This window comes from Ctenopharyngodon idella, chromosome 5, assembly GCF_019924925.1.
Source record: "Ctenopharyngodon idella isolate HZGC_01 chromosome 5, HZGC01, whole genome shotgun sequence".
NCBI classification, from domain to species: Eukaryota; Metazoa; Chordata; class Actinopteri; order Cypriniformes; family Xenocyprididae; genus Ctenopharyngodon; species Ctenopharyngodon idella.
Window position 1 is genome coordinate 22,927,062 of NC_067224.1, and position 21,302 is coordinate 22,948,363.

At 36.5% G+C, this 21,302-nt stretch overlaps 1 protein-coding gene across 7 annotated transcripts in view; it reads left to right on the forward strand.

Moving 5' to 3' along the window:
• Window positions 1-21,302, forward strand: part of slc8a2a (solute carrier family 8 member 2a) — a 25,803-nt gene continuing 4,501 nt past the window's right edge. For 3 of the 7 annotated variants that reach the window (XM_051893152.1, XM_051893150.1, XM_051893153.1), the window contains exons 1-8: window positions 3-406; window positions 5,717-5,863; window positions 14,961-15,290; window positions 15,769-15,906; window positions 16,441-16,668; window positions 16,818-17,072; window positions 18,099-18,542; window positions 19,928-20,277. In XM_051893152.1, the coding sequence (XP_051749112.1) occupies window positions 14,991-15,290; window positions 15,769-15,906; window positions 16,441-16,668; window positions 16,818-17,072; window positions 18,099-18,542; window positions 19,928-20,277 (1,715 nt within the window). In that variant the 5' untranslated portion in view covers window positions 3-406; window positions 5,717-5,863; window positions 14,961-14,990. Of the gene's footprint in view, window positions 407-5,716; window positions 5,864-14,960; window positions 15,291-15,768; window positions 15,907-16,440; window positions 16,669-16,817; window positions 17,073-18,098; window positions 18,543-19,927; window positions 20,278-21,302 lie in introns of all 7 variants that reach the window. The other 4 variants (XM_051893148.1, XM_051893151.1, XM_051893154.1 and 1 more) reach the window with 3 other exon arrangements.

Here is a 21,302-nt window from a genome sequence, read left to right on the forward strand (position 1 = left end):
TACTAACAATTTTTTTTTTTTTTTTTTTTGGAATATTATTATTGTATTTTGAATACAATTTTCTGTGCGTCATTTATAAATGACGATGCTCCATAGAGGGTTAGAATAGAAGCCTTATATTTGCCGTGGATTCTACCCTCTGGTTTGTGTATATAAAGGCCAGTGTTCAGGTATTTTGAGGGCGACACGCTTTGACGCACCAATCAGAGCGTCGCGTTGAGGTGTTGAGCAGTGTATCGCGTGCTGTGCGCGTGGAGGATGCGCGCTTGTTTGGGATGCTGGCATACTTCAGGAAACATACACCACGAAAAGTAATGGCGCAATTCTCCTGAGCACTCGAAAAGCATCCTCTGCTGCCTCCGGTCATGTCCGTCCCAGCCACCCCAGGTTTGCCATAGATATTAAGGTAAGTTCTGTTGAATAACTTTAATAAACCACACTCACTTGACTTAATAGTAGCCTACTTTATTGCTGGTGTTCAGGCATGCACGTTGGTTTACTAATTGCCACTACATCTGTCAGAACCAAATACGATTTTGACAGCTTCTTTTTATTTGGTTTCATAAACAGAAGAATTAAATAAACTCTTTATATGTTTGCTAGTGTTTAGCTGTCTTTTATACCGTTAAGTTACCTCACAGAGTCGTACCTGTTAGCAGTCGCACGAGTCTCAGTCTGTGGCTGTTTTACACAAGTTATTAATGAGCCGCTCAACCTTGGGTCTGCTAGGTTTCTTTTGTATTATTTAGGAGTTGATGAAAGCTAAAAACGAGAGTAGTTTTCACCCAACACAGGAAAAAGACAAATGGGCAGTTGTTAACTTGAAGAGTTGTTTCTTTTGGCACTGACCCTTAAAATTACTATTGTTGGTGTAAACGAATGTAGTTTGATTCATTCATGTTAAGTCATATTAAATCCAGTTTATTTAGATGTTACCACATTTTAGGTTACGTGAAAACATGCAGTGGGTATTTAGAGCAGCCCCCCTATTGTTAACCTTGAAACCCAGGGATGGCCTGAGATACCCCCACTCAGCTCTCACATTCACTGCTTGCCTTTTAATCTATTAAAAATTCACAGATGGAAAACATGGATAGATTGAAGTATCTTTTTCAATTCACTCTCTTGATTGTGTATTTAAAACAGAGTATATGTGATCTAACAATAAACTTAATGTAACTGAAAATACAATGTAAAATAAGCAGTTATTCACTTGAATTGATCTGATTCTTAAAGATAACATTCTTTACCATAACTTAATGTATTCAGGTTGATTCAGTCTTATTGAATTATATACCTTTTTTGTACTGAGAATCAGTTCATTTGCCTTTTGAAGCACATTTTTACAGTGCTAATTAAACAATTTTTGTGATGATGCAAGTTTGAGTAGTGCAGGATTTATGTTTTTTTTTTTCTAGGCTATTTTACAGACCAACCCCCTCAATCCTTTTGAATAGCTCTTTTTTTAATAGTCTTTTTTAAGTTATAATGATATTCTAAGTTCTGCTATTGTCTACTGAAATTACACTTCATGTCCTCTCGGCTAGTGGATCATCTGCGTCACTGTTAAAGCGGTCTGTTAAAAATTTCTGCGGCAGAGTAATACTTAAAGTCTTGGATTACATGAAAGTCACGATTGTCTGCTGGAAGTCTGTGTGCGGTCAAAGTGGAACTGATTAAACGGTAACCCGTCTAGCTCAGAAAAGGTGTTGTCTTTCGAAATGGAAAAAAGAAACAGAATATTTAGTTACAATCCTTGGTGCAGTTAGTCAGTAACGTGGGTAAACGTGACTGCAAGTAGATTGTACACATGAGTGTGTCGTGGTGAGGATGATGATAAAGGTTGAGTAGAAGTGATTCTGTCCTGAAGACTGTCTCTTTAATGAGAAAGTGTGGTTTCAGGTCAATACAGGAGAAAGTAGTTCCATTATCTCAATCATTTATCTTATTATTTACTCTAGTTACTTTAACGTTCTCTAGTCCCAGAATCTGCATTCCCAACTGACTGCTCTGACTTCCATTTTCTTGTTTTGTTTCTGAGAAAATCCTACAGAGCACTCACGTGGAAATACAAGCAGAGCAAACACTATATCAATAGCAGCATCTCCCGCATGGTCACATGTATGTACACACACACACACACACACACACACACACACACACACGTTAGTGGTTAACCTCCCTGGGATGAAGGGGCACCTCTAAGCGGTAAAGTATCCGTGAAGTTTTGTAACAGACAGAAACATGAGACTCGGCATGTGTCCTGTATGACAGACCATTTTTACATCAGCAAATACTGTAGACAAACTCAGTGTGTTAATATTTCACAATATTAGTGCATTTACTGTATTATGAGCATAAGAGACTTTCAAAAATGTATCAACCCCAAACTTTTGAAAGGTAGTGTGTGCTTGAGACTGATGATGACAAAACGTAATATCTCCATCCATCCTTTCCTTCTAAAAAAGTAAGCCAACAACACTATTAATATGTATTTATAAACACTTTATTTTAAACTAATGCATTTTAGTGCACAGGTCTTCATCAGATTTAGAAGAAATAAAGAAATCCTTTAAATTCAATCTAAAAACACCTTTAACTTTAATAAACCTTTAAGAACAGAATTGTCAGTCTTTTCTAGCAGATGGTTTTTACCTTTTTGGTCAATGTAAGGGACTTTTTCTTTTCACTCACTCACTGATGAAAACTTGTGTGCCAAAACACCTCAGTTTTGTGATTGACAAATGCATTTAGAAGAAAGTGTTGCTGGTTTACGTTGCATATGGTTTGCTACTTACATGCACCTTGTTTGATAGTGAAGCTGCACCAGAATAACTACTTGGAGATTTCACAAAACCATTCCAACCCATTCTCTTTCTTGCCCTTTTTCCCCTCGCATGTAGGCCTATCAATATATCGACTTACTTATCGCGCAATATATGTACATGACCTCAAATTTTTGGTGACGCAATATATCGCCCATTATGTTTACATGATAATGAATGTCACCAACATTTTGCCACTCATGCTGTCATCTGCAGTTCCTACACAAAGCAGTCATCGATAGGGGAAAAAAAGGCGTTATAGTGTTTTTCTGACAACTACAGACAAAAAGCCGCAATCCGCTGTTCCGGTGCAAATATAAATGTTTTTGTTCATACGGACATCTGACTGCTAAGTAGGGTTTGTGTTTTTAGTGCACACTTACTTTACTGAGAAAAGAAGGTCAGGGAAGAATCTGTAAATGGAAAATAGTGCCTTTTGTGCTTTTTTTTTACTTGTTACTTTGCACTTTTTTTTTTAGAAAATATTTACCATTTATTCAAGTTTTTTTATTTAGGATATTACATTTTTTGATCCTTCATTTCCATAATCTAAAGAATTAAATGGTTGTTGTCATTTGAAAGTGTGTAGGCCTACTTGCATTATTATGCTGTTATATTATGATTAATCAGTGGCAAAAAATGGTCTTAAAAGGACAATAATATCGTTTATCGCAATTATTTCTGGAACAATATATCGCACAACAAAAAGTAGTTATCGTGACAGGCACACACTCCTTATTTCTCTCTGTTCAAGGCTGTAAAGTAGGATGTGGTTTGTTGTGAGCACGCAGTCAGACAGGTGTGTTTTCTGCTCTTTGGACAGGTAATGCAGTGTTTGCATTGCCTGCAGAATGTGATACTCTGAGAGTGAGGTAAGACTGAAATGGAGCTCTAGAGAGTTCATCTGCACTAGAGGAAATATGGACAGAAGGGATGAAATGTTGTGAATAAATTAGACTACTTGGTGGTCCGGCTCGTATAATACACTCAAATACATAATAAATACATGTGAAAAATTTGCACTGTGATTCACCTTGTTTGTTATTGTGGAAGTGGGTTTGTGAGTGAGTGACGGATACTTTACTGTAGAATTATGCTCCTCCTGTAGAAATGGTTGTCAGAAAGAGTATTTAATGATAATTACATTTCAGAAATCTATCTGTAGTGTAAACGCTATCACCTGATATTGGACCAGGGTTTGAAATTAACTTTTTTACTTGTTAGAAGTATATATATATATGTATATGTATGTTACTTATTATTACTTATTTGTATTTTAAGATAATGAACATCTTCTAAAACTTAAAGAGATGGCGATGGATTATGGCAAAGATTTAACCCTTAAAGAGCACTTTCCTTTCACTCCACATATTGGAATGATTTGCTGTGCACTAGTGATTACAGAGTTGTGGGAAAAAAAGTCAATTTCTTGAAAAAAGTTTTATTGCAACTTTAAAATTTACAGTTACACAAACTCTGTTATATAACACCTAATCATTCATATCTGTTGATTATAACTCTCTGAGCTCTTTCTGAATCTAACTGGCACCCAAGTACTCCCCCCATTATCATTATGAGCTGTCCAGGGATTGTTTATCCATCTTTCATACTGTACACTAATGGTGTAATGGCTTAATTTACTTGTAGCATTCAAACTATTAATTGTAGTTTTTAGTGCATTTTAATCATCATTTTTAACAAAGTAGTGTAGATTTATTAGACTTATAATGTTGGCCAGAATTTCAGCATCCTTACTGTTAATACCTTTATGTTTTGTAATGTAGGCCTTGCAGCATAAAAAAAAAAAAAGTCAAACAATAACCAACAAAAATTCACTTTCAAAAGCACTTAATTATAATTATAAAACAGTTTGTTTCTGTCCTTGATTGGTCAGTTGCTGTGTTTTATTCACGATAAAACACGGCTACGACTGCTTCACCCAGTGTATCACTACACAACACCCTTAGCAACCACCTGCATTCAGATTTAGCATTTCAGTCCTATGTTCATAATAAAAAATCTGTTTAAATGTCTGATGTATTATCTTGTCCTTTTAACAGTTAAGGGGTTTTCCCGTGACTGACAGTGCTAGTCAAAGCATTTGTCAGTTGCGTCTTGTTCCGTGTTCACAACAATTCAGTCTTTTCAATGTAAAAGTCTTTGCCACTGACTGACAAACTCATAAAGACAGTCTTTGCCGCCATCTAATGGCGTAATAATGTAACTTCTGTTGTTGTTCACAGTCGGGGACTATTTTTTCCAGTGGAAGGAAGGCTTTTAGTGAAAGTTTACTTCATGAAAGTCGCATTGATACATATTTTTGGCTTTAATATTTGTATGGTAACCGTTTTATAAAAGCAATATGGTACTCGAGGCTAGTGCTGTATCGTGAATAAGTCACGGCTGAAGGGCGTTGTTATGCACGACGCAAATATTGCACATATTTTAATATATTATTTCAATATACCATTACTTCAGTCTTCAGTGTCACATCATCATTCAGAAATCATTATATGTTGATTAATTTGTTGACCAAGAAGCATTATTATCAATGTTGAAAATAGCTGTGCTGCTTAATATTTTTGTGGAAGGATTTTAAAGACATTTTTTTTATTAATAGAAAGTTTAAAATAACAGCATTTATTTGAAAAGTTTTTTGTAACAATTTTTTTTTTAAAAGTCCTTACTGACACTTTTAATGCATACATGTTTTATAAAAGTATTCATTTTCAAACATTAAACTTTTGAATGGTAGTGTATGTGTACTGTATGTTTCATCATTCTATATTTCTGATGTATTATTATGTGACATACATGTTGTTAAATCTTTGATGTGCTTCTACCACAGCTTCTTCCACAGACACTCTTAACTTCCAGTTGCTCTCTTTCAGTGTGGGATGATAATGAAACTCTGCAGGTTCTGAGCTGCTGCTTAAGTCTTGCCATTGCTTTGGCTCTCACACAGAGCTCCACCTGAATCTGCCCTCCTGAGGTTACCTGAGTCCACCCACCTCAAAATACCACCCCATGAGGCACTAGTAAGTCACTTGAGATTGTTTTGACTTGAGCTGCCTCAACCGCATTTACATATTCTGTATTTCTTTGAAGAATTTGGGAGGAAATCAAGGCATCAGTCATCTAAGTAAAGTCAACAACACACCTATACTGGTGCACATGAATCTCAGCCTACAACCCTGGGCAATGTTCACTAAAAAGTGTCATCCGACCACAAATATTTTGCATGATTTAGTAACCTAGACTCGCAGAAGTTTATGTTCATATGTGTCAGACAGACAAAATGTGATTTAGACGGCATTTGTCTGAGCATGAGTGTGTATCTGGTGTGTGTGCTGTGCTAAATATTGCATAACGGCAGTGTCGTGATGAGTGGCGGGTGAAGTTGAGACTGCGGATCCTTCTAGAGTAACGCTGGCCAGGATGAGGGGCCACCGTAACACACACCACAAGACCTGAGCTCTCGGCCTTCCTGCTGTAGTCTGATGAGTGTGTATGTATGTGTGTCTCACACATACAGTCTGGTTTATTTGTCTCTTTATGTATGTGTGAGCACGTATGCCTCTCTCACATGTACATGTCTGACGATCTGCTTCGCCTTTGTCCTGTTTTACGTCTGTCAGGTGATCCGCTGGTCTCGGTATGGTACGTCCCACTTATAGGAGAGCATGTAATATGCAACATGCAAAACTGTAACAGGCTAATCACGTGATTCCAGGTCAAATGATCACACACAGTCTCCGATCCGAACACTTGATCTAAACCTGTCATTAGTTAACCACCTGATCTTAGATCGATCTGCAATAGGTTAATTATTTAATGCATGGATGGAGACCATGAAAGCAAGAGTAGAGTTTCTCAATCCAAACGCCCATGTTAGCGTGTCAGTCACTTGCACCGTCTGTGTGCATGTGTCCTGGTGAGTGTGTACACGTGACTGTGTGTGTTTGTGTTTAAAATACCAGGTCATTCGTTTAAACAATGCACTTATTGAGTACATACATGTTTTTGCATTGTACTTAAATTATTTATAAAATGTATATTTGAAATATTTATAATATTAAAAATAATATTTAAACCTGTTAAATTAATTTCTGTGGTTACATCTGTAATAGGCTTTATACCGAACCAAACAGGAAAAAAGGTCTCATTGCATCCGCTTGTCGGAGAAAGTGTTAACTGCAGTACACACTGACGGTGATATCTATGGACGTTTAAGGTAATCATCCAACCTAGCTAGTCCTTTTATTGTTGGCATTTTTAAATATCTAAATGTTAGTGAGAAGAAGAAAAATAAAACACTTCTAGATATCAATCTGCATATGTGACCCTGGACCACAAATCCAGTCATAAGGGTTAATTTTTTGAAATTATGAGTTACAAAATCGGACAGCTGAATAAATAAGCTTTCCATTGATGTATGGTTTATTAGGATAGGACAATATTTGACCGAGATACAACTATTTGAAAATCTGGAATCTGAAGGTTCAAAAAAATCAAAATATTGAGAAAATCGCCTTTAAAGTTGTCCAAATGAAGTCCTTAGCAATGCATATTACTTACAAAAATAAATTTTTGATATATTTACAGTAGGAAATTTACAAAATATCTTTATGGAATATGATCTTTACTTAATATCCTAATGATTTTTGGCATAAAAGAAAAATCGCTAATTTTGGCCCATACAATGTATTGTTGGCTATTGCTACAAATATGCCTGTGCAACTTGTGACTGGTTTTGTGGTTCAGGGTCACATATGCGATGGACATTGGTTATTATCATCTTTGCTCACTCCTTTGAAGGTATCTATATTTAAGGGAGCATATACAAAAGACCTGAACCGGAAGCAATGCAACCTTTTTTATAGAATATGGAAGTTTGTTGTGCATAACCCCCCATTACACTGTTGACCCTTCTCTTAACCACCCCTAAACCTAACCTTACCACTAAACCTGTCCCTGACCTTATCCAAATCCCACCTCAGTAGCAGCAAAAGTGTTTTGCAATGCAACATAAACATAAGTACATTGTACCTAACATTTTTTTTTATGCAATCACATAGTAAAGACATTTAATATAAAGTGTGACCATGATGGTTGTAGTGTTTTTAATGACAGTTAAAGATGACAATAAGATGCTGATAATTAGGGTGTTTGTGTGTTCTGATGAGTAGAGAGAGAGCAGAAGAGAGAGGGGGAAGGTACTGAGATTATTGTGTAATGATGCTCTCTCTCTCTCTCTCTCTCTCTCTCTCTCTCTCTCTCTCTCTCTCTCTCTCTGTGTGTCTCATTGGCATGTGCTCCTTGGAGACAGCTGGAACACTGTATGCTAGGACTCACTTTTAAAAGACTGACTTAAATGGTGTTTTGTTTTTGGGTCACATATGGGCAGCTTCAAGTGAAGTTGATTGGCTATGGTTAAGTGCTATTGTGATTGATGGATGTTTTGAGAGAATTCTATGACGGAATAAAGGTTCAGTAATAACTAAACTCATTGGTTAAAACATTAGAATATGACAGACTTATACAATACCTTTGTTTGAACCAAAATATCTCAGATATTACAGAAATAAAAAGTAACTTTGCATAAAATTAGTTTTCATTTTTATTAGTTGTGTATTTGTCTTTGTATTGTTTGTGTAAGCATTCATAAAGGAGAGTATTGCTGTTATTTTACACAGGTTGATACTATGGTGAGGTATGCAGTAGTATATTGTGCTTTCTGTGAGTGTTTGTGGCTGTTTTACAAAACTCCAGGTCAATTGTTCCACGTTGTCCATCCACTATTATGTAGTCTAGTGCGTGTGAGCGTGTGTAATCAGTATTGGATGGCAAATACGATAGAGCCTCCTAGAGAGAGAGAGAAGGTGTTAAAGCACACTCGCTCTCATTAGAGCCTCTCATTCCACAGGGCAACAACTTAGTAGTTGTCAGTGTGCTTGAACAGACATTGGGGCTGAGGATTTAAAATTAATTCATGTAAGTTATATAAAACATCAGACGGATGCTGTAAAAGTTAAATAGTTTATTTTACCCTAAAGTTTTGGGTCAAATAAAAGTATTGTCACAATCATTATTTAATTATTAACTTTTTTAATTATCGCTTTTAATTAGTTGATTAAATAAATGTGTATTTTAGCAAATCAGTTGAAAATGAAGCAGTTACTAAATTGTCCATGTTTTTTTTCCCTTTCACTTTTTACCTAACCATCCTCTTCATTTTCCTTTGTCACTCTCACGTTTCCTAGAACGGATCCTCTGCCATTCTCCCTCTATCTCCCTCTCTGTCTCCCTCTGTCACTTTCTCTCTCTGGTGGTGGTAATCTTAACCACTAAAAGGTGCTAACTCCTATTAAGCTGTCAGAGCTCTGTGTGTAAGCCAATCCGGCCAATCACTTATCAGCGGCACTGACAGACTGAAACAGTGTCATTGTGGTAATCGGAGACATTTCAGTTTCAGCACACGCACACACCTGCACACAAACATACACACACATAACTGTATGAGAGTAACACATACTCACTTATACACACATACACAAAAACAAACACACACTGTCACCCAACATCTACAATAACATACAAGACGCTTTCATACACGTACATATGAGTATGTGTGTGTTTGTGTTGTAGGGCCAGGTGTGATGGGCAGGTTATTTTTGGACAGTGGTGTAGAGTAACACAGCAAAGCTGATGTCCAGGTAACCATAGCGCAGTTTAGAAAGTGAAATATGAACACACGGTTCAGTCCAGCACGTCACTCTCAATCTCTACCACACAGGTGACAGTCAGAGGAAAATAAGAAGGAGAGAAATTAAGATTCAGATCTTTTGGTGCATGGCAGCATTTTAAACATCTTAAAGTAAAATCTCTTGCACTAAAATATAATTGCATTTTTCACAATACATATCGTTTCAAAGCAGCTTTACAGAAAAATGCATGTTTTTACATTACAATTTAGAGTAATCTGTTATAAGCGTTGGTGTCCATATGTCAAAAATGCACAGTTCTAAGATAATACAAATCAAGCGGTTAGCTAATATTATGTATGTAGGCAGAAACAATTATCTTATCAAAGCAATTATTAAGTTGTGATCATAATGATTACAGCATAATATAGAAAATTTGGCAGTGATTCAGAGTCGGCATCATATGAAGTCCTCACAGGGGTTGGCATCATATCTTTACTGGTGTTGGGGCATCTGAAATCTTTGTAAGAGGCTGGATCCAAACTGAAGCTGGCATACTCTCTAGTTACTCTCTGGGTATCTAAAGGTAGAGACGAATTAGCGTAGCTGCTGTTCATAATGTTTCAAGCAAAAGATAATCATGTGCATTTCATCTGATATAACTAGATGGTACAAGGTTATGAGGTGCATTATGTGAATCATTTAAACTGGAAGAGTGTGTCTGAACCCTGAACATTATCAGGAAGGCTATACCAGAGTTTAGGAGCCAAATGCGAAAACGCTCTCCCTCCTTTAGTGGACTTAGATGTCCTAGGTACTATACCAAAAGTCCTGAGTTTTGTGACTTTAAAGAGCGTGATGGATTGTAGGACGATAGAAGATTGGTTAAATACACAAGAGCTAAACCATTTAGGGCCTTATTATAGGTCAGTAGCAATACTTTGTAATCAATACTGAACTTAAAAGGTAACCAGTGTAGCGATTATAAAATTGGGGTTATATGATCATATTTTGTTGACCTGGTAAGAACTCTAGCAGCTGCATGTAGCTTGTTTATTGAGGATGCAGGACAACCAGCTAGTAAAGCATTACAATAATCCAGTCTAGAGGTCATGAATGCATGAATTAGCTTTCCTCCATCAGAAACAGATAACATGTTCAGTAACTTAGCAGTGTTTCTGAGGTGGAAGAAGGCTGTTTTCGCAACATGAAATATGATTATTGAAAGTCAAGTTGTTGTCTAATATAACACCAGGTCTTTAACTGTAGAGCGTGAAGTAACAGAACATCCTTATAGATGCAAATTATATTCTAAGAGATTCTGTGTACAGGTTTTTGGTCCAATAAGTAATACCTCAGTCTTATCCGAATTTAATAGAAAAAAATTACTGGTCATCCAATATTTTATATCTTTAACACACTGTGTCAACCTGAATAATTTAGAGATTTCATCTGGTTGTGATGAAATATATATAACTGAGTATCATCGGCATAACAGTGGAAACTAATTCCATGTTTTCTAATAATATTACCAAGAGGCAGCACGTATATTGAAAATATCAGAGTGCCTAAAACAGACCTTTGTGGCACTCCATAATTCACTGATGTTAACTTGGATAATTTCCCATTTAAATAAACAAAATGGTAACATTCAGATAGGTACGATCTAAAATCTGAATACCGGTGTAATGATGTAATCTATCCAAGAGTATGTCATGATCTATAGTGTCAAACGCAGCACTAAGATCAAGTAAAACTAGTATTGAGATGCAGCCTTGATCAGGAGCTAGACGTAAGTAAGTTTTCATTTAAATGAGCGTAGTTTCTGTGCTATGATGAGGCCTGAATCCTGACTGAAAGTTTTCCTAGATATCTTTTTCCTTTTTTTTTTTTTTTTTTTTTTTTTTTTGCATATAAGGAGCACAATTGAGTGGACACAAATTTTTCTAGTATTTTCGACATAAATGGAAGATTGAAATGGGTCTGTAATTTGCCAAATCATTTGGATCTAGTTGTGGTTTCTTAATGAGAGGCTTGATAACTGTCAGCTCGAACAGTCATGACCTAGAGATAGAGAGGCGTTAATAATATTGAGAAGAGGCTCTTCTGTAACTGGTAACATCTCTTTCAGTAATTTAGTTAGTATTAGATCTAATAAACATGTTGTTGATTCAGATGCAATGATAATTTTTTTTTGTTTAACTCTTCACTCTAAAAAAAATGGTGCTATACAGTACTAAAAGTGGTTCTTTGGCTCGTAATCATAGGGGAACCACTTTAAGTGCTGTACAGCACCAAATCTTAGTGCTTCAGTGGTTCTTCAGCGTTTCTTCACCAGTTCTTTGGGATGACTGAGGTGCTATATAGCACCACTACCATATAAAGAACCTTTTAAGCCCCTGTATGGTTCTTCAGCGGTTCTTCAGTGGTTCTTTGGGGTGGTTAAGGTGCTATATAACACCACTGCCGTACAAAGAACCTGTTAAGCCCCTTTAAAGGTTCTTTACGAGGCAAACAACCACTGTTGGTGCTGTTTAGCACCATTTTTGTTGAAGAAATAAAATGCGATATGGCACCTCTTATGGGTTCTACATAGCACCATTTGACAAAGGTGCTGTAGAGCACCTTTAAAGATATGGAGCTACATAGCACCAAAAGTGGTTCCCCTATGATTATGAGCCAAGAACCACTTTTAGTGCTATATAGCACTTTTTTTTTTTTAGAGTGTTCCTGTCCTTTAGTTGTAAAGCACTGCAGTTGTTCTTGTGGGATGATAATTGAGGCTGAACCATTAAATGCTGTCAAAAGTTGTACATTAACTATTGTATTTCTGATTCTTTCAACTTTCTCAGTGAAGAAATTCATAAAGCCATTTCTACTAAACTGTGATGGAATATTCGGTTCAGGTGATGTCTGTTTATTTGTTATTCAAGCCACTGTACTAAATAAAAACCATGGATTGTTTTGGTTGTTTTCTATGAGTTTGTGAGATTCTAAAGACCTCTAAATTAGTTTGTTTCTATTTGCGCTCTAGGTTGCGAGTTTCTCTCTTGAGATTTTAATCTTCTCTATTTGATCTAAAATACAGTAAAAATAATAATATTGTGAAATATTAATAAAGTTTATATATAATTGTATTATGCACCATTAAAAAATTTAGGGTTGGTAATATTTTTAATTAATTTTCTTATGCTCCCCAAGGCTACATGTATTTGACATTTTTTTAATGTAATTTATTCCTGTGATGGCAAAGCTGAATTTTCAGCATCATTACTCCAGTCTTCACTGTCACGTGATCCTTTAGAAATAATTCTAATATGCTGATTTGCAGCTCAAGAAACATTTCTTATTATTAAATGGTTAGTTCACCCAAAAATGAAAATTCTGTCATTAATTACTCACCCTCATGTTGATCCACAGCCGTAAGACCTTCGTTCATCTTTGGAACACAAATTAAGATATTTTTGATATAATCTGATGGCTCAGAGAGGCCTGCATTGGCAGCAAGTTAATTAACACTTTGTGACTACAGTGGTTCAACCTTAATGTTATGAAGCGATGAGAATACTTTTGTGTACCAAAAAAAACAAAATAATTACTTTATTCAACAATATCTAGTGATGGGCGATTTCAAAACACTGCTTCATGAAGCTTCGAAGCTTTACAAATCTTTTGTTTCGAATCAGTGGTTATTGTATCAAACTGCCAAAGTCATGTGATTTCAGTAAACAAGGCTTCGTTATGTCATAAGTGTTTCGAAATTTCAATAGTTCACGTGACTTTGTCAGTTTGATACACGCTCCGAACTACTGATTAACTATTATTCTGTGTTCTACGTCAGAATGCCAGCTCAGTATTGGCCGACGTTGTACACGTGAGCACCACGACACGTGTGTGATGCTGACGCAGGAGCCGGCCAGTAATGAGCCAGCGTCGGACGTAAACACTGAAGCGCTGCACTGCATTCACTACATCAGCTGCACTGGAGACTGGCATAGGAGAGAAGAAATTGTTGAATTAAGTCGTTATTTTGGTTTAGTTTTTGTGCAACAAGTATTCTTGTTGCTTCATAAAATTAAGGTTGAACCACTGTACTCACATGGACAATTTTAACGATATCTTTACTAACTTTCTGGACCTTGAAAGTGGTCGTTGTCTTTCAGAGACCAGATAGCTCATGGATTTTATCAAAAATATCTTAATTTGTGTTCCAAAGATGAATGAATGTCTTATGTTTGTAGAACAACATGAGGGTGAGTAATTAATAACAGAATTTAACAGAATTTTCATATTTGGGTGAACTAACCCTTTAAGTTACTTGTCTTACGGTAATTCTTTACCTAAGACACTTTTCTTTTGCTGCTTCACAACCATTGGCATTTTCTTGCACTTTCATGCTGTGTATTTATGACTTTCATTTTTATGGTGCCACTGCTGCCAGTCCACTTGTAGTATAAAGCCTGGGACACACTAAGCCGACTTCAAAGAACTAGTGGCAACGAAAACCAGTGGTGCTGTCGGCTCACGTCGGCTGCGTCTTGACCAAAAAGCTGCGATTGAACACACAGCACAGACTACAGCCGACTGCAAACTAGCATGTGTGTTCTGCACCTGCGTGTAAGGAATTAACTGTCTATATCAGCAGGTATCAATAGTCTATATTCATCATTCAAAAGGAGAAACCAAAACAAGGATATACGAGATATATGCAGGTATACGAAACCTAAACAAAGCAGTGCTTGCTTACCATTTTGATATTTTAATATCAGTTATATTGATAACTTTGTTTATTTCAAGCATGTGAAATAAAAATATTCGCATTTTGGAATGCTCAGGTAGGATAACATAACATTAGACCAGCTTCTGTCTGTGCTGTCTTGACTTACTGTCTCTCTGTCATCACTTTCACTTTAATTCTCGTGCAGTGACTCATTCGCTAAACTGAACATCCAATCAGAGTTCCCACTCTTACCAACGGCCCCGACGCCAATTCAACATGTTGAATTGGGCAAACTGCCGCCAAAGTGAGCCCAACGTGAGGAACACACCGCAAAAACTATCCCGACAGACCTTTGCTGACGGCCTGACATCGGCTTGGTGTGTCCCAGTCTTTAGTCTCATGGATCCATTAGGTTGGACTGCCTGTGACCAGTGTGGGCCAGGCATAATTAATGAACCATTGATAAGACCTGTGGTTTAGATTAGGACTGAGATGGCCTTACACACACACACTCACTCACATTGTTCTGCACGTGCATGTACGTGCCTCATTAATAAAACATGAGCAGAATTTCTGTGTAAATCATTTGTAAAACTATTCTTATGACCGTTGCATTATATAATAAAAATATGTATCATGATTGATTGATCATGCTTTGTATGAATAATACCCACTCTCTTTTTCTCTCCCTGTCAATCTCCCAACCTCAAGAGAAAGCCTTTCTTTTCGCCATATCCTGTCATGGCTCCTCCTCTACTCCTCCACCTTTTCCTCCTTCTCCTTCTCTCTCCACAGGTGTGTTTGGGCGGCAGTGCTCATGGGAACAGCAGCAGTAGTACAGATGCCCCCAAGAAACCTTGTTCTGAAAAAGTCAAATGTCAACCAGGGATTCTACTTCCTGTGTGGCTTCCATATGATCCCCCACTGGCAATGCAGGCAATAAGAGCAGTGATCTATTTCGCATGTCTTCTCTACATGTTCCTGGGTGTGTCTATCATTGCTGACCGTTTCATGGCTGCCATCGAGGTCATCACTTCACAGGTGTGACAGCAACACCAAACAAACTAAAACAAACAAACAAACAAACAAAAAAAAGTCCATTATTCTCTCTCTCTCTCTCTCTCTCTCTATATATATATATATATATATATATATATATATATATATATATGAGATAATTATATAAGAATATATATAGATATAGATAAAGATTTTTGAAATAAGATGTTTTTGAAATAAGTCTCTTATGCTGGCCAGTATGACAATATGACTGGTATGGTATGACGGTGTGTGTCATCCAGCAGAGAATTTGATATTCTTTATTCCAAGGTAGATATATTGTCATGGACATTAGTGAGCAGAACTGCTTTCTAGAAGAGGAAAACCATGTGATTTAACATATTGTCAATTACTACGTTGTGATATACTTTTATTGTTTTAAAAATGACTTGCGTGAAATAAGATTTTGGTCATACAGCCCACCTATATGAAGTTTTTATAAACTTAATGTGTCCTATAGGAGAAGGAGGTGACTGTGACAGGTGCAAATGGAGAGAAGACAGTAATGACAGTAAAAATCTGGAATGAAACTGTCTCCAACCTCACACTCATGGCTTTGGGTTCATCAGCTCCTGAGATCCTGCTGTCTGTAATAGAGGTGCGCACACAACTTAAAAACAAACCAGCAACTCACATTGCTCAGTAGTTTATCACAAGAGAGGTGAAGGCCTAGCTTTTTTTTTTCTTTTTCAGATTAATTATTAAATGACTGACACATACACTCACCTCATATCTTTAAAGTGATGACTTCAGCCGCTATTCATCCATGTAAAGGCATCATTTAACTCAATGAAGTTTCACACTGGGATGGTTAGTTAAATTTTTTCAGCTATCAGACATGGCTCATTTTACTTCTCTAGAAATGATTCTGGAGAACTCAGAAATTATTCTCTAGAAATGACTCATTTTTATGAGAATTCAGTCTCTTCTAAAACCTGAAGAAACCAAGTGACATAGCCAGTGACATTCAACTGAAAAAAAAATTGTCTTCAAAAGTCCCTAAATTAATTATTAATTCCTAAAATGTATTCATATGTCATAATTTAAAATATATATATATTAAATTGTGCATTACTAATTGCTTTGGAAAATCTTTAGTTTTGTTTTTCTTTGCTTTGTATGTGTGTAACAGGTGTGTGGACATGGTTTTGAGTCCGGAGAACTGGGTCCTGGCACTATAGTGGGCAGTGCTGCATTTAACATGTTCGTGATAATCGGAGTGTGTGTGTGGGTGATACCTGATGGAGAGGTGAGGAAGATTAAACACCTCAGAGTCTTCTTCATTACTGCATCCTGGAGCATCTTCGCCTACATCTGGCTCTACCTCATCCTGGCAGTCATAAGCCCTGGCATTGTACAGGTGTGTGTGTGTGTGTGTGTGTGTGTGTGTGTGTGTGTGTGTGTGTGTGTGTGTGTGTGTAAGCAGAATATATTTGCATAATGTGTATGTTGATATTTATCTGTGGATGTAAATTTTATTAACTTCTTTTATGTTTGTGTGTATGTGAGGTCTGGGAGGCTCTGGTCACTCTGTTCTTCTTCCCTGTGTGTGTCTTAATGGCGTGGATCGCTGACCGGCGCCTGCTCTTTTACAAGTACTTGCACAAACGTTACCGTGCTGATAAACGGCATGGTATCATTGTGGAGATGGAGGGTGAGCTTGCACCCAGAGGAATTGATGCCATCATGGGAGAAAAATATCAAAACAACACCACCAGCATTAATATTGAGAAAACCAAAGAACCCGAACAGGAGAGAGAGGAGGTGAGAGGGCAAAACAAAACAGAAACAGAAAAAAATCTTTATTGAGATGTTCCTTCTATGAGTGAAATTGGGGTGAATTTTCTTGTTCTCCAATGGATTCCATGTGCTACAGGGCGACTGTTGTAACTGTAGTAAAAATGCTGTCATTTGCTTTGCATAAAAACATCACTTGATTCTAATTATGCGCAGCATTGTCCCTAGCAACCATTCTCATACATTGTGACAGTTTTATATTTCTCATAGAACTTTGCAGTTTCTGCCTTCTCACATACTGTTCAAAACTTTGTGGTCATTAAGATTTTTTTCTGAAAGAAACAAATACTTTTAGCAAGGGCATATTAAATTGATCAAACAATATAGTAAAGACATTTATAATGCTACAAAAGATTCATATTTCAAATAAATGCTCTTTATTTTACTTTATATTTATCAATGAATCCTGAAAAAAGTCAGTTTCCACAAAAATTTTTTTATTATATTAAGCATCACACTGTTTTCAACTTCTTGAGCGCCAAATTAGCATATTAGAATGATTTCTGAAGGATCATGTGACTGCAGACTGGAGTAATGATGCTGAAAATACAGCTTTGCATCACAGAAATAGTCAATTAAAAAAAAAGTTATTTTAAAATGTAATATTTCACAATATTACTGTTTTTACTGTACTTTTGGAATAAATAAATGCAGCCTTGGTAAGCATAAAAGGAATTAAAAAAAAAAAAATCTTACTGATCTCAAACTTTAAACAGTATTGAAATGTACAATTATATCACATATTTTAAACTCAAATCAATATTTCATATCCGTTCGTTCATTTACTTGCTAAGTAGCTATATTGTGGGATAATGTACAGTCAGTCGATCATCATCTTAAAATAAACAGGGTGATACAAGACCTGATCACCCTACCAGAGGTTTTTATGATAATGATCGACTGAATATCATACCTTACATATAAAGATGTTAAAAGATTGAGAATTCAGAAATGAAAATTTTTAGATGTTACTGAGACTGGCTATGGTTGTAGGTGATCCGTATGCTGAAGGAACTGAGAGAGAAGCATCCAGACAAAGACCTGGATCAGCTGATTGAGATGGCAAACTATGCCTCCATGCAGAAACAGCATAAGAGCCGGGCATTTTACCGTGTGCAGGCAACACGGATGATGATCGGGGCTGGAAACGTACTGAAGAAACATGCCGCAGCTGAACAGGCAAAGAGAGTCGCTGGAGATTCGACTGAGAATGACCTGGCCACCTGTTCTCAGATCGCTTTTGAGCAGGCGCAGTATCAGTGCAGTGAGAACTGCGGGAACGTGAGTCTATGGGTCTGTTTACAGGGGGGAACCGGCACCAGAACCTTCTACGTCGATTACAGGACAGAGAATGGGTCAGCTAGTTCTGGGGCAGATTATGAGTATTGTGAGGGAACAATCGTATTTCAGCCTGGAGAGACACGCAAGGAAATAAAGGTGAGAAAGTAGTGATGTCTGATCCATGAACGAAAAAAGAATCCTTTATTTCTAAGTGATTCAATTAAAAAATCAGTGGAATGATGTGAATGATTCAAATGGCAAATGAAAACACAAAAGAAATGAATACTGTCATTTTTGATCAATTTGTGTCCTTGTTAAATAAAAGTAAGGACATGTATAATGGTCCAAAATATTTCTATTTCAAATAAATGCTGTTCTTTTGAACTTTCTATTCATCAAAGAATCCTGAAACAAATATATCACATTTTCAACAAAAATATTAAGCAGAACAACTGTTTTTTTTTTTTTTTTTTTTTTTTTTTTTGAAACAATGATAATCAGGGCTTGACATTAACACCCGCCAAATGCGGGTGGATTTCAGCAGTGGCGTGTAAGGCAGTCACTCCTACTAGCCACTTTGGTGGGTTGAGTTTTATATATAATATATAAATTTTCCAATTGTAGTCTTTTAAAAAGACACCAATACCAATACTGAATTATCTGAAAGCTTCTAATACTCATTTTCCGCAAAATAGATGCATGATACCAGCTGGACTTTTTCGCACTCTCATCTCTCTGACAGCGAGTTGACACACAAACCTGCCTCATTAACTCGTTTCATTTGCTCTGGATAAATATTGTTAGTGTTACAGGGTTTGAATTTCAGCATGGGATTGCGCATATTGCTCATATTTTAATAATTCCCGCAGATTTTGTGCTCACACCCAAAGTGCGTGCAGATAAAGCCGCCTCTCAGTACTAAATTGAGTCCTTTTTCGCTGCTATTCACCTAAACACAGTCAGTTATTATGATTTAAGTGAACGTAAACATTAGACAAAGAAAATGCATGTGTAACAGTATAATGGTTACGTGAGTCAGGTCTTAAAGTGACAGCAGCCTAATATACCTGTTGCCAAATTATAAGATATTATTAAAAATATCTATGTGGCACTTTTGTTAAAATTATGTCAAAATTGTGGCCAGTGAAAATGCTGAGTGGCTAGTAACTTTGGAAAACCACTAGCTCCAGTGGCTGGTGAGCAAAAAAGATAATGTCAAGCCCTGATGACAATAATATGAAATGTTTGCTGAGCAGCAAATCAGCATATTAGAATGATTTCTGAAGGATCATGTGACACTGAAGACTGGGGTAATGATGTAGAAAATTCAGCTTTGCCATCAATGGAATAAATTATATTTTAAAATATATTCATATAGAATTTTTTTTAAAATATTTAAAATTGTAATAATATTCCACAATATTACTGCGAAACATTAAAAAAAATCATACTAAACTTAAATTATTGAACAATAGTGCATATATTTCAGCTGAATATGAGAGTTGTCTTAAGATGCATGTGTGTATGTGTGCATTTTATAGGTGGGCATTATTGATGATGATGTGTTTGAAGAAGATGAACACTTCTTTGTGCGTCTCTCAAACCTGCGAGAGGGTGAGGGTGGGACCAACACTGACGGTGCCCGACTGGTTGAACCCCTCGTAACCACGGTAACCATTCTGGACGATGACCATGCAGGAGTCTTCGCATTTGGTCAGCGGGAGCTCTGCGTGGGTGAATGTTCAGGTGTGGTGGAGGTGCCTGTGAATCGGACATCCGGTATGCGCGGGACCGTAACGATTCCGTATCACACAGAGGACGGTTCTGCTCGACAGGGTGTTGACTATGAGCACACACAAGGAGAGCTGGAGTTTACCAATGAGCAAACTAGGTAAATGTCCACACTAAAGTTTTAAATTTAATTCAAATTAAATTATTTTAACTTTACCTACATGTTCTTTTTACTTCTCACATGCACACAAAATCCTGCCATATTCACACAAAGTTTGAATTTATGTAAAAAATTGAGGTAATTGTATGTATGGAAAAAAATGTGGTGTGGTTTAATGCACGTGTTATATTGATGGTGGAGTGTCTTGGTAAGTATCTCAATAAGCAGACTGGCAGTAGAACTCAAAAACCTCTAATTATGAGCTTTTGTGGACCATTACAGCACATTAATATACTTTACCAATATATGCAATGCAGTTATAATGCATTATAAGGTATTATAAATTAACATACACTACACTTTTTGATGTCCGTAAGATTTTTTAAATTGTTTTTTAAAGAAAACCTGTCCTCACCAAGACTGCATTTAACTATTTATTTACTGTCACTTTTTATTAATTTAATGTATCCTTGCTGAATAAAATAATAAATTTCTTTAAAAAATCTTACTTTTGAACAGTAGTGTATGTCAATTTATATATCATATGCAATTACTATATGATTTAATTACTATTTTTCGTAAGTAAGCATTATTAAAGACTTGAAAGTTGAAATCCTTTACTCTGAAATACTAGCTGAGCTGTAGTTTTGTAGCTAATGCACTAATATTAAGCCTCGTAGTACGTCGCCATCAGCATACATACAACCTCTTTTATTTGTCACTATGCCCTCACTTCTCAGTTGAGCCACTAGAGGTCTCTTTCTCCCCAGTGCTTACCTTTACTGCTGTTTGGTCTATAATCCCTGCCTAGTACTTTCATACTCTGAGAGGATGTGTTTCTGTACAGCATCTCTTCTGAGATGTTCTCTAGTGTCCGGTGTGTGCTTCCAGATTGAATTTGTTATGCTAATACTGGATTCTGAGCAGCGAATTTTTTTTTTTATTCAAAAATAATTTTTTAACTGACATCCTGGGCTAGAAGGTTTACGTTGACACAAGGTGATTCCATATATCCATAGATCTAT